This window comes from Mizuhopecten yessoensis, unplaced genomic scaffold, assembly GCF_002113885.1.
Source record: "Mizuhopecten yessoensis strain PY_sf001 unplaced genomic scaffold, ASM211388v2 scaffold11173, whole genome shotgun sequence".
NCBI lineage: Eukaryota > Metazoa > Mollusca > Bivalvia > Pectinida > Pectinidae > Mizuhopecten > Mizuhopecten yessoensis.
Window position 1 is genome coordinate 1,364,430 of NW_018408916.1, and position 14,412 is coordinate 1,378,841.

Here is a 14,412-nt window from a genome sequence, read left to right on the forward strand (position 1 = left end):
GGGGGGGAGGGGGGGAGGGGGGGGCTGCCTTCGGCAACCCCATGTCGGGGCTTACACATGGTAAAGGGGCTAGCTACGCGCCTGCTGAGTGAAGTGTTTTATACTGATATATCTATCACGGCCAAGAATAACAAACGTTATCTCCGTACCTACAATTTGTATATACAGGTACAGTTTGAAGTTGAAGGCTATGAGGTGTGTTTCAATCTCCCTATCAGTATTTAATTTAAATAAGTGTGTCTGTTTGAAATACAACAATGAGTGTTTTTTTATAGACAGCATTGTCCTGAGCATGATCTGAGAACTTAGTTATTCATCTAGCCAGGATAAGTTTTCATCCCAGTGATCTGTATGCATGCTGCTCTAGGTGCTTAGTACAATCTCTGTCAGGTAAAAGTAGATCTAGCCAGGATATGTTTTCATCCCAGTGATCTGTATGCATGCTGCTCTAGGTGCTTAGTACAATCTCAGTCAGATAAAAGTAGATCTACCCAGGATAAGTTTTCATCCCACCCAGTGATCTGTATGCATGCTGCTCTAGGTGTTAAGTACAATCTAACAAAGATCTAAATCTAGTACACCCCTAGCCTCCCCCCACTCATCACTGTTCCCTGTCCTCACTGACCTGATCTCTGGAAAAGGCCGTGTACAGCGTAAGTAGACCTCTCTCCACCAAAGACGTCCACTCGTCCGCGCAGAAAAAGTCCTTTTCTTGATTACGACAGCCAAAGTACAGGATGTTACCTAAAAACGTCAATCATAGAACAAGTACATATGTACTTAAATACTTTCATTGAGGAAATAAGCCCCCCTCTTACCTCAGTGACTTCAAATACCTGTATAAGTGGTCACATACAAAGTGTGTAAAAGCATTAAAAACATATACCAAATCATGAAATCGACGAAACAATCTGGATGTTTTCATTTAATTCAGCCTGTAAGAACATGTTTGATCAGGATTTTCCATCCTCGCAACAATAAAGGTCATCAAGATATAAAGATGGCGCCCACAGATGATGGAGCCAATCAGGGCCAATTTTAAAGTGTCACCTCACTGAAATATGTATAACTTTGACATAACAGCATTACACTTGAGCTCTATGCAGACATCATTTTACTAGAAAGGTCTAGCCTTCTTTAGAAAATTTAGTTTGACAATTTCTGCAAGTCCAGAATTATTGAAGCCTTAAGTTAACAATGAGCTGGGCTAGATAATGTATTAATCACATACATTTTACTGTATTGAAAAAAATTGTATTAGAAACACAAGCCTGGAATTGACGACAACAAGTCAGCCTAGGACCTGTGGGTACACTTGTGAAGGAGTCTTGTTACCTGCTATCTGTTTACTGCTTCTCTCCTGGATGAAGCTTCTGAAGGGGGCACATCCTGTCCCTGAAACCAGAATGATTACTTACTGTAAAATGTATCTTACTCTGTAGTTTATCTTGCCTATTTGGTTTCTCAGTTTTTCATATTTTAAAGGAACCAATTGGAACTGAATTTCACAATTTCTACTTTTTTTCTAATAGCTATTTTTGTTACAGAAAATATTACGAACAAAATTACTTGTAAATTCAAAAAAGGAACTATGTAGCAATTTTCATTAGATTTACTTTCAATTACTAGTGCTATGTGCACTCTTTCACCATCCTTAGACAAACCACCAGTAAAGTGAATGTACACCAAGTTGTTAAATATATACATGTTGGCATTAAAATCACTGTCAATTCTGCTATGCTTTAATATCAGTGTCAATCTGGCTACGCTATAAAAAAAATCAAAATATTATTGCATAGCTATAAACTCATACATCCAAATTGAGAAATCTGTTCATCCTAAACAGTGATATGATAAATAATGTCGATTCTTACCGGGTCCCACCATGATGACAGGTGTTGCAGGGTCAGTAGGGAATGTGATAGTGCCCCGTTTGACCCACACAGGTACATGCACACCTTTCCTGGGATCTAGACCAGCTAACCAGGTGGAACAGACACCTCGTCGGGGACGGAACATCTTGGTCCGGTACTCAACGACAGCCATTAAAACCTGGATCTCTTCAGGATGTGCCTTGAACGAGGAATACACCAGTCAGAACAATATCAGAAAACACACAAGCGTACACTCATTGTTATCAACTTGTGATTTCTCTACAATTTAACACAGTACCTTGTATTGAACTACTACAACAATTACCTGATTTATGGTACCACTTCACTAAATGTTCTTACCTGTAGAGATGACGCTATAGAAAAGGCTCTCGGTTGTAACTGAGGAATCACATCAAACAGATACTCAAACGGAATGTTGGCACTGGTGTGGGGGAAATCCTGTAGCACCTGTTCAACAAACACATTACAGACATAGACAATACAGTAAAACCTTGTTATAACTCCACCCTTTGTACCAAGAAATTTTAGCATTATAAAGGGGTCTGGTAATAGATCGAGAGAAATGTATAATAGAATTGTGTTTTTTTTGGGGGGTTTTAAATGGACATTGAAATATGTTGTCGATATAGGGGGTGGCAAATGAAACAATTATCTTCAATAAGATTCATCAGTTTGGAAATATGTGATATCAAAGTTTTACTTTCTACACAAACAATGTATGTTTTAAACATGTCACAACATTTTAAGACCGACGAGTCCCTTTAATTTGTCAAGCTGCTGAGTCTGTCATAGCTTGGCAAAGGGGACCAGTCGGTTTGTTTCCGTAGAAAGTAAAACTTTGGTATCAATTAGCATTATATTAAGGTTTCACAGTACATTTATTCCATCTTCAAGTTGATCATCAGCGATATTTCCAGCAACATGAGCAATGTGTCTGCTATTTTCATTGCTAATTTTAAGTCTGTATTGATGGCTCAATTGAGATGGAAGTTTAAAATAAATTTGAATTACAGTAATAAAGAAACATGCACTACATGTACATTTTGTTGCAAATACATGACTGTGTAAAACTTCCATTGTAAAAATGGCGTCACGCCCCGAACCCTGAATTCTCTCTACAAAGGTCCTTTAACTAACCAGTTAGCATGTGTTTTTACCTCCAAGATAGTCCTCTTCACCCGATTACAGTAACTATACAACTCTTCCTGAAACAAGAACAATTTCGAGACATTAAACATATTCACAAAACAGATGAAAAGATAAATTCCTGTTCCAAAATAATGCAAAGTAATTTGCTAAACTTAAGGAGATGTCGCAAAAGAAATTGTCAATGGACAGCAAAACAATAGAGAAACAAACAAAAAAAACATTAACAAACACCTTAAACATTATATCAGTGATTTATGAGTTATCTCCCTTATTTTGTCTTGATTACCTTTATTTACAAATTCAGAATGACCCATTGTTATTGTTATAAACACACATTCTTTAAGGGTTATCATAACCATCACACCTTAACTTGGTATTGCTACATAACCATCACACCTTAACATGGTATTGTTATAAACACACATTCTTTAAAGGTTATGATAACTATCTCAACTTTACTTGTTATTGTTATAAACACACATTCTTTAAGGGTTATCATAACCATCACCCCTTTACTTGGTATTGTTATAAACACACATTCCTTAAGGGTTATCATAACCACCACACCTTTACTTGTTATTGTTATAAACACACATTATTAAAGGGTTATCATAACCATTACACCTTTACTTGTTATTCACACATTCTTAAAGGGTTATCATAACCACCACACCTTAACTTGTTATTGTTAGAAACACACATTCTTTAAGGGTTATCATAACCATCACACCTTTTCTTGGTATTGTTATAAACACACATTCTTTAAAGGTTATGATAACTATCACACCTTTACTTGGTATTGTTATAAACACACATTCTTTCAGGGTAATCATAACCACCACACCTTAACTTGATATTGTTATAAACACACATTCTTCAAGGGTTATGATAACTATCTCAACTTTACTTGTTATTGTTATAAACACACATTCTTTAAGGGTTATCATAACCATTACACCTTTACTTGTTATTGTTATAAACACACATTCTTAAAGGGTTATCATAACCATTCCACCTTTACTTGGTATTGTTATAAACACACATTCTTAAAGGGTTATCATAACCATTCCACCTTTACTTGGTATTGTTATAAACACACATTCTTTAAGGGTTATCATAACCATCACACCTTTACTTGGTATTGTTATAAACACACATTCTTTAAGGGTTATCATAACCACCACACCTTAACTTGTTATTGTTATAAACACACATTCTTTAAAGGTTATGATAACTATCACAACTTTACTGGTTATTGTTATAAACACACATTCTTTAAGGGTTATGATAAATATCACAACTTTTCTTGTTATTGTTATAAACACACATTCTTTAAGGGTTATCATAACCATTACACCTTTACTTGTTATTGTTATAAACACACATTCTTTAAGGGTTATCATAACCATTACACCTTTACTTGTTATTGTTATAAACACACATTCTTTAAGGGCTATCATAACCATCACACCTTTACTTGGTATTGTTATAAACACACATTCCTTTAAGGGTTATGATAACCATTACACCTTTACTTGGTATTGTTATAAACACACATTCTTTAAAGGTTATGGTAACTATCACAACTTTACTTGTTTTTGTTATAAACACACATTCTTTAAGGGTTATGATAAATATCACAACTTTACTTGTTATTGTTATAAACACACAATCTTTAAAGGTTATGATAACTATCTGAACTTTACTTGTTATTGTTATAAACACTCATTCTTTAAAGGTTATGATAACTATCACAACTTTACTTGTTATTGTTATAAACTCACATTCTTTAAGGGTTATCATAACCACCACACCTTTACTTGTTATTGTTATAAACCCACATTCTTAAAGGGTTATCATAACCATTACACCTTTACTTGGCATTGTTATAAACACACATTCTTTAAAGGTTATGATAACTATCACAACTTTACTTGTTTTTGTTATAAACACACATTCTTTAAGGGTTATGATAACCATTACACCTTTACTTGTTATTGTTATAAACACACATTCTTTAAGGGTTATGATAGCCATTACACCTTTTCTTGGTATTGTTATAAGTACCTGTCCTTCAGCTGTACAGAATTCCTCAAGCTTTTCCTTTTCTAACTCATTATCAGCGAAGTAGACAAGAAGTTCGAAGAATGAACGGCGTGGCACTGAGTTGATATCCAGGTAATGTTGGAGTAAATAGCTCACAGTACATAGGTGAGGAAGGGTGAAGGGCAGAGGTATATCTGAAACACAGTATCACATTGTTATTCATTTAGAGCTTACAAAACAAGATGCTGCAGGAACACTTTTCATTATAACTAGGAGATTATTTTCCTTTTGTTTCATCTGTTGGTTTGTTACATTATCAATGCAATCCATCACATTTCCTCTCAGAAATCCAACACAACCCAGAGGGAAGGGGAGGTTAATATGATTGCACGTGGACATATCATATGCACTGTCCTAAAAATGGAATTCCAAAGTTTCCATAATTTTAACATAGATTCTATCAAATATAATAATGCAATAAAGTAAATTTAGAATACACATTTTAACTCTTCCAATTCAAAGGTTGGAATAGTTCATTATGAATTTTCAGGGGTGAATGAGTTAAAGACATGGCTTCGGAAACTTTGTAATATATGCCTGTTCAGTCGTAGTACAATGTAAACGAAGCCATGCAACAGATGATTTCAATCAGGTTGCCGTACAGTGTGAGCAGTAAATGAAATATTAAAGCTATTGAAACTGTTGTTTGGAAGAATAAATTCAAAATAACGATCACACTGACAGAGCTTAAAACATTTGACGACATTTTAACATGTTATATACCTCTTTTGGTCCATTCTTAGCTCTATATCATACATGAGAATGAGTTAATTAATCGGTGTTACAAACACCAAGCTACCTTTGATTGCTACTTTTCCAGTTTGATACCGGTAATTTTCAGATTTTTTTCCCCAAAAAATATATTTTAAAAAAAATCATTTATTTTTAAAAAAAAATCTTTCTTTTCAAATCTGACCACAAAAACGTACCTGCGCACTATACCTGAGTGCGCACTATACCCGCAAATTTTAGGTAACAATATTAAATGTCAACAAATGATATGTGTACTAAACGTTGTAGCACTGCTGTCTCGTACCTGGATCATTTTGCTGTAGAGTGAACAGGGTATTTGGTGAGAGCTTCATGTGTTGTATAAACTCATCTACACTTTCCTGAGAATTCCGTGGTGCTAATGAGACAACATCTCCCGGGGAGAAACTGAATATTTAATCATATAAATTAAAAATAATTAATACTTTAACATACATTCACAACAATTTTTTTAACATCAGAACCTGACAAGCATATTATGATAATAAAGCTTGCACAAGATGTTGAATTTGTCATAATGCATTTGGCATTCATATTGACTATGAATGCCAAGTGAAAGCTGTGCCATGCATTTTGTACTTGTTTTTACCATTTTCAAAATACTTCAATTTTATAGAAAATGAAATTTATTCATATCAGCATTTAGCTTTAGTATACATAGCATGCATGCTTGTTTAATTAATAGAAAAGCCACCTTAAATGGAGGCTAAGTGGTACCCAACATTACAATGATGTCATCATATAACAAAGGAATTTATAACTGATATGAATGCCATCTTAACTTCAGAGGGCTATATATATTTGCATGAATAGTGGCAGTGCTTATAAAGTAGAACACATCTGAAGGATACATTTTGAACACCTGTATTAAAAATTTAGCTTATTTTACAATAGAAGTGGAACCAGTTTGATCAACATCTATGAATCCATTCTGTTGGCCTCCCCCGATGGTAGGAGGCAGAGGGAGTGAATGTGGGAGGAAACCCAAGTACCCAGAGAAAACCCATATGATGACCCCATAACTTTTCACATCTAGACGGGGAAAAGAAACTGACTGCCTTTAAGTGAAAAGTGAGTTTGCCCCCTGACCACTCTTATACCTACATGTATATGATAAAGCACACCTTACAAAACTATTATATATATGTGGCAGGGTTATATATTTTTTGTTTCTAAGTGTAAGAACAACTTTATCATTAGTAATGTTTGTATTAATTTGTTATGCGTCATTCTTTAATCAAATCCATGTCATCACTCATCTTACATGATCTTACTATAAATTCTCAGTAAAGAACTCGTTTGACTTTTGGAAAGGACAAAGAAAGGTAACATATATCCTTAACCAAACTCTATATAATCTGAAATTTCTATAAACCAGACTTTCAACTAGAGCTGCTGTGACCGTCGACATAAACTGAACTGGTGTAGTTATGATCAGGAAACCTGTATAACAGGGCTTTCAACAGTGACCTTCTGTACTGATTTCTGTGTAACAGACTAAGGTAATCGGGAAACCTAATGAGTTACAACACATCCATAACAGGTCCAAGTTGTGTTGTTTGATGTAGGTTTATAGGGTTGGGGCTAGTCAATACAGCCACCACTGGTAATCTTACTATCCAAGCCACCACTAATCTGGTTGTCCCACTACCTATAGTCACCACTAGTCTGGTTGTCCCACTATTCAGCCACCACTAATCTGTGCCACTATTCAGCCACCACTAATCTGGTTGTCCCACTATTCAGCCACCACTAATCTGGTGTCCCACTATTCAGCCACCACTTATCTGGTTGTCCCACTATTCAGCCACCACTTATCTGTGCCACTATTCAGCCACCACTAATCTGGTTGTCCCACTACTCAGCCACCACTAATCTGTGTCACTACTCAGCCACCACTAATCTGTGCCACTATTCAGCCACCACTAATCTGGTTGTGCCACTATTCAGCCACCACTAATCTGGTGTCCCACTATTCAGCCACCACTAATCTGGTGTCCCATTATTCAGCCACCACTTATCTGGTTGTCCCACTATACAGCCACCACTTATCTGTGCCACTATTCAGCCACCACTAATCTGGTTGTCCCACTATTCAGCCACCACTTATCTGTGTCACTAACCAGCCACCAATAATCTAGTTGTCCAAATATCCAGACACCACTAATCTGGTTGTCCCAATATCTGGCCACAACTTGCCTGGTTGTCCCACTATCAAGCCAACACTCATCTTACCTCCCCACTATAAAGTCATTGTTTTAGAAGACAGACTGGATTAAGAAATTCAGCTGTCTCACTAACTAGCCACTATTGTAAGGAAGGAAGGTGGCAGGATAATTCGACTTTGGATGAAGTAACTTTTTTAAACATATTTTTATTTGCATCTAATATACAAAAGGGATTGGGCACAAGTTGTCCAACTTATGTAAAGCCCTTTCCCAGAAGTAATAAATGTGACTAGATTATTATAGGAATGGAAATGACCAGATGATCTACTAAGAATGGGTGGGGATTGATTGTCAAAGCTCATCTGTATACAGGTCTCAAAACGTCGAGACTTTTCTCATCCATCCTTAACTTTTTTATCATTCTAACCTTTAATAAGAGATCCCAGAGGGATCTTGGGCGCACCATAGTACCATCTTCATTAGTTCTAAGTCAGTTTGATATTTTCTCTTCTTTTGTCTTATCTGTTCAATCAGTTCGCCTATCCACCATCTTAATCAATATTTTGAGCATGCACAACTTAGGACCAAGGAGAACCTACATATCAAATTTTAGAAAAATTCCTCCAGTAAATTTTGAGAAACAGCGATAACAAACTTAAACCGTAACAAGACGGCCGACCAATATGATTTGATATGCATAACTAAGAACAAGAGGAACCTTCATGTGAAATTTGAGAAAGATCCCTCCAAGACTTTTTGGGCAATATGGTTAAACACTTTTACTCCCAAATTCAATGAGACCTGCCATCTTGGTTTTCCAATCATCCCTAAAATTCAAAATGTGGAGCTAGGAACCGTTGGGAACCTGCATGTGAAATTTGAGAAAGACACCTGAACATTCTGAGAAATAATGCTAACAAACTTTCATTTTCAAATTCAAGATGGCTGGCTGTCAGCCATCTTGGTTTTACCATCAGTCCCAAAAAACGATATGCATAACTAGGGATCATGTGGAACCTTCAGTTGAATTTGAGAAAGATCCTTCTGATAAATTCTGGTAAATAGCACTAACAAACTTTCATTCTCAAATTCAAGATGACTGGCTGTCGGCCATCTTGGTTTTGCAATCTGTCCCAAAATAAGATATGCGTAACTAGGGATCATGAGGGACCTTCATGTAAGATTTGAGAAAGATGTCCAGATCATTCTGATAAAGAGCGCTAACAAACTATGATTTTCAAATTAAAGATGGCTGCCTGTCGGCCATCTTGGTTTTGCAATCAGTCCCAAAAAACAATATGCATAACAAGGGATCATGGGGGACCTACGGTATGGAGTCACGGTAGTCCAGTGGTAGGACGCCAGGCTCGTGACCGAATGGTTGCAGGTTCGCGCCACGGCACGGCAATGAGTTGATACTTTACTCTGCTTGTTCCAGTCTACTCAGCTGTAAATGAGTACGTGGTTGGGCAGTGCTAGAATTGTTGAATGCTAGCTGTAAGCGCCGAAATGGCAGCTCCAGCTGTATGCTCCCCAGGGAGTTGAGAAATGTATTGGCTGGTTGCCAAGGCCCTATAACCACGGATAATAATCTGTGAACCACTTTGAGACGAACTAGGTTGTGATAAAGAGGTATATCAGAACCTCCAATTATTATTATTATTATTATTATATGTGAAATTTGATAAAGATTCCTCCAGTACTTTCTGAGAAATAGCGCTAAAAAGAATTGGTTAAGGACGGACGGGTGGAATGACGGACCACGGACGCAGGGTGATTTGAAAAGCCCACCAGCTGATGATGGTGGGCTAAAAAGAACAATTTTAACACGTAAATATCAATTTTACGAGTACCTGATATTTGAACCCTGAATATCCAGTCGCACCAGGCGGACATCTTGGAAATGGTCCTCACTTGTAACTCTGTTATTTGATATCAAACGTGCATAAAATGGATTTGATTGGCTGTAGGCATTGTTTCCCTGGTTACCAAGTCTAAACACAGACAGATCTGGAACTTTGCTGGACTCCTCAGAGAATAGCACATTGTATCTTGGAGGTGGTCTGTTTGAAATAAGAAAACAAAAATCCATTTACTGATTTTTAGATACTGATCATGCAATAATGACATAACAAACTTCGAGGTCTACATTTGTAATACATCCTTTGCTAGGATATGCTACTTTGGACTCGGGACAAGAAGTACTGGATTGGGACCTATATTAAAATTTTCTATAAAATTGCAGTCAGTATCACAACATAAATTGAACAAAGAACAACCCAGTGTTCTAATGACCGAAATTTTAGAAATCTTCTCTATAGCAAAGTCAGTACCAAGTGACTGTTACAACTACAAAATGTTACTCACAATTAGTATAAATCAAGAATATGTGCATAAAGCCATAAATGAAAAGTTAACAACTTGAGATTAAAAAAGAAGACATTCAATACATAGATGCCTTCTATGTTTGATTTCAGCAAAGATCCTAACAAAATGCATCTGATTTTATATAAATGCAAGACCTAGTCAGTGGCATACTCAGTCACTAAAAGGAGGGGAACCGAACTCCAGAACTTCATTTGTTACCCCCTCCTTGAGGTCTTGGGGTAGGGGTGGCTCTATCCTCCATCTGCCATTTCAATGATTCATTTCATAAATAGGATTATGCTTTTATTGGTTTTATTTTTAAGCAGTAGAATATTTGACAGAGCAGCTCTATTCTTACATGGAATGTTTTTGAGAAGATTGAGGTTGGTTTATTGTTGTTCCGGTATGTACTTAACTGGACATTCACAACATATGTGAAATCTGTGTTACCTTATATGACCAGGAATTATCTCCAATCCTGGGGGAAGGGGGGAAAGACTGAGGACCTGATTCCATAGAGAAGTCAACCAAGGGTAGATAACTGCATCTGGCCTGTGAAAAGTAACAAATACAATAAAATATTATATATTGTGACCACTTTACATCAAATTCTCATAAGATTAATGAAAAGGATTGAAAATGATATTTGTTACCTGTGAATAATTGTAGAAGTTAATTGACTATTATCGAAAAATAATGTCACTTGAATGTTTAAAACAGATTGTGAGAAAGTAAATTGTAAGAAATGAACATTACCCAAGGTCGTGTTGGTCGTCAGCCAGACCCACAGGGACCAGACTCTGGCCACCTAGTTGCTGAATACGCTTGAATAGTTTTTTGGCTATCACATTGAACCTGCAAAAACAAAATCAATCATACAGAAAAAGGTGCATCAAGAAAACTCCCAGCAACAATCGCACATTCATGTGGTGGATTAGAGGACACATGATGAACTGGTAAGAAATCTTCAGGTTTTGAAAAAAAATATATATGAAACTTTCAATTTAATAACTGGTACTTACTTCTGATAGGATGAGTCACCTAATCCTAAAACAGCATACTTGAGATTGACCAAAGAATTTGACGGAAGGTTTTTTCTCAGAATAAATCTCCAAAATAACTGAAACAGACAAATCATCAGTAAGAACTTCATGTAGACGCAGAAAACAAGAGTTATCATTTATTAGACATTATATATATATATATATATATCCATACTGATCCATCTGCATCAAAATGGAAAACTTGTTTTTGTTTTGAGAACAGACAACATATTGTTCCTTACTCATTACATGCTATAAGCCTTATTTATATTTTAGGCCTAGAATAAAAATTCTTACACCCAGAGAAAAAATATGATAGGCAAATATAAGACCAATGAAGTTCATTAGATATTCTAGAGCTGTTTGAATTGAAAAACACCTACATGCATAAAATGTAATTTATGTGTGTAGAGGAACTAGACTGGGTTGATCCCCAGCAACCAAGCTAAGTAGCTCAATTGGTTAGAGTGTTCATCTAGAGTTTGGGGGTCTCAAGTTCGAATCCTGGTCTGGCCATGCAATTTTCCTGTTAGATATATATATCAATACATACATATGTCCTCAAGTTATAGATCAATGTCAAAGATGGTGGGGTATAAAATCTCTTGCACATACACCGACTCACCAGTAGCTATAGGATAGCAATGTCTGCCAACACTTACCTTCATATTGTCGGGGGGGTCCCCTTGTCCTGTAGTGGCACACACAAATATTACCAGCCCCTCCTGTAACAGGTTTGCCTGTTTGGAAATAAACCATATTGTATACTTTATGAGACCTCTAAATTCCGACTTGTACCTTTGTTAAGAAACATGTACATATTTTGTCCTAGAAATATACTGCATCAGCTATCAAAATGTCAAAATCATTACCCTATAACTTGTGAGAAATATTTGAGCAACAAAGATTTACCACTGTGTAAGAATCAAGAGACATCACTCTTGTGGCAAAATGTCTCCTCTTGGCCTCCCTGTACACTTTTTCTGCAACATCTTGCGACGTCCCCGACTGACTTCCATATAAAATCAACAGCTTTCTGTCGTCCATCCCTGTAAAATGAAAAGTTTAAGGATATAAATTAGTTTGTGTCTCAAAAACAAGGGACAATCCCACCTATCAGGGATTGATGATACCCTAACTATTAAAAGAATATATTATACTTGGTTGAAAACCCATCATTTCAATAACACTTAAATATCATGAGAGGTCTAGATCCAGTTTCTTTGACCTGATAATTTGTTCATAGCTGCAAGCAGACCGGAAGTTTGTCGACATCATCAGTAATTAGTACTAGAAAAGGTAAACAATTCTTTTACACTTCGGAATATTGAGGCACAATAACAAGTCAGTTTATACTTTTTTAACTTAAATGGCTGTAGATTTTTTTTCTTTTATTGTTTTTGCTATTTACTTTTTATTAGATTATAATAATATAGAAACACACCTGGAAAAGGTCAATTTTCAATGTGAAAATTGCATAACACAGCTCCTTGTAATCTGCTTACCAAAATAATGTGACTTGTCACATGGTTGGGTTGGACGACATTTTTTTTTAACTTTATCACATGCAAAACATTTAGCAACAGCTATTATCTAAAATGAAGGAGATATGTATTCAAGTTGAAAATCAATTTTTCCCACTTTACTTTTCGATATTTTTTTGCACCATAGCAGTTTCTCAGTTGATGTTCTGTTTCAATCTTGTTATAGATAGAAAGAAACAGAAACTTTGTAGTGCAAACTTGTTGTTTATTTTGCGTCAAAATTTAATGGGGTTGACTTAAGTTGTCATTGCAGATCTAGAGAAGGGGAAATAGAAGTGATCGCAAACTGACTACTGAAGTAAAATTAAAGACTAAATGTTATTAAAACAATGTGAATGAAATTTAATTTTGCTCTTCTCATTTTTCGGCAATCTTCTCATTAAGGGCACGGAAACTTGTCATTCAAAGCAACATATATTAATTTTCAGATGCGAACAAAGGAATCTGAAATTCTGTCACAAATTGAAAACACCAAATAACAAAACCTATTGTAATCATTTTCTGAAGCATATCATAGTTTTTTTTATTACTGTTACATTATCATGTAACTGGGAAAATCCTGGTATTTTAGAGCAGTCAGGGCCATTTTCAGCAATTTTGAATAAAATCATATCAAAATTAAGAGGGGCCATGCATTCTACATTAAAATTAAAAAGAAAATTGGAGCATGGAGGGGTCAATTTCAGTTTAGAGGGTCACGATCCCATGGCCCCCTTCAGTGGTATTCCTAATGAATTATTAATTTATGACAGAATTTCAGCCTCTTGTCTGCGGTATGACAGTTAATGATGAACCTGAAAATGTTCGTTTACACATATAATGCAACTTGTTAAATTAGCCAGTGTGAACAGGTCCAGTACACTGTGCTGATTGAGCTATATAGATATTAAGACCTATATAGCTATATACACCTATACATTATAGCTGTATTGAGCTATATTTTCTCAGATTTCAATTTTCATTAAATTAAAGCATAAAACAATAAGGTTTATGGTAATGTTGACTACAAAAAGCATACAGTTAGATGTTTATTTTCATTTTTCATAAATGTAAAATTTCCGATTTTTTTTACATCATTATTTTATAAAAAGAATCCTTATATTTAATGTCTTTTGTTATCAACCTAATGATACAATCTTCTTTTAAAAGCGACATTGTTTCGTTTTCCTTAAAAAAGAAAATCACTTGAAAATAGCTCAAAAGACCTATTTCAGATAGGTCAATAGAGCTATTATAGGTCTTTACAGCTATATAGCTCAATCGGCAGAGTGTACTGGACCTGGTGAATATACAGAGAGAAGAGTTGAACCGGGGTTTTTCGGCGCGTTATCACACCCACGAATACTTTAATGTACATTTATGGGGGGGG

The 14,412-nt window shown here is 35.7% G+C and overlaps 1 protein-coding gene across 2 annotated transcripts in view; it reads right to left on the minus strand.

Moving 5' to 3' along the window:
* The window catches only part of LOC110467430 (NADPH-dependent diflavin oxidoreductase 1-like), a 16,948-nt gene that overhangs the window by 2,192 nt on the left and 344 nt on the right, over nucleotides 1-14,412 (minus strand). For both annotated transcript variants that reach the window (XM_021524593.1, XM_021524594.1), the window contains exons 2-14: nucleotides 12,412-12,548; nucleotides 12,162-12,239; nucleotides 11,479-11,576; nucleotides 11,213-11,311; nucleotides 10,907-11,008; nucleotides 9,943-10,152; nucleotides 6,187-6,308; nucleotides 5,112-5,284; nucleotides 3,053-3,100; nucleotides 2,235-2,342; nucleotides 1,875-2,073; nucleotides 1,336-1,395; nucleotides 626-744 (exon numbers count right to left, since the gene is read on the minus strand). In XM_021524593.1, the coding sequence (XP_021380268.1) occupies nucleotides 626-744; nucleotides 1,336-1,395; nucleotides 1,875-2,073; nucleotides 2,235-2,342; nucleotides 3,053-3,100; nucleotides 5,112-5,284; nucleotides 6,187-6,308; nucleotides 9,943-10,152; nucleotides 10,907-11,008; nucleotides 11,213-11,311; nucleotides 11,479-11,576; nucleotides 12,162-12,239; nucleotides 12,412-12,546 (1,551 nt within the window). In that variant the 5' untranslated portion in view covers nucleotides 12,547-12,548. The remainder of the gene's footprint in view (nucleotides 1-625; nucleotides 745-1,335; nucleotides 1,396-1,874; nucleotides 2,074-2,234; nucleotides 2,343-3,052; nucleotides 3,101-5,111; nucleotides 5,285-6,186; nucleotides 6,309-9,942; nucleotides 10,153-10,906; nucleotides 11,009-11,212; nucleotides 11,312-11,478; nucleotides 11,577-12,161; nucleotides 12,240-12,411; nucleotides 12,549-14,412) is intronic.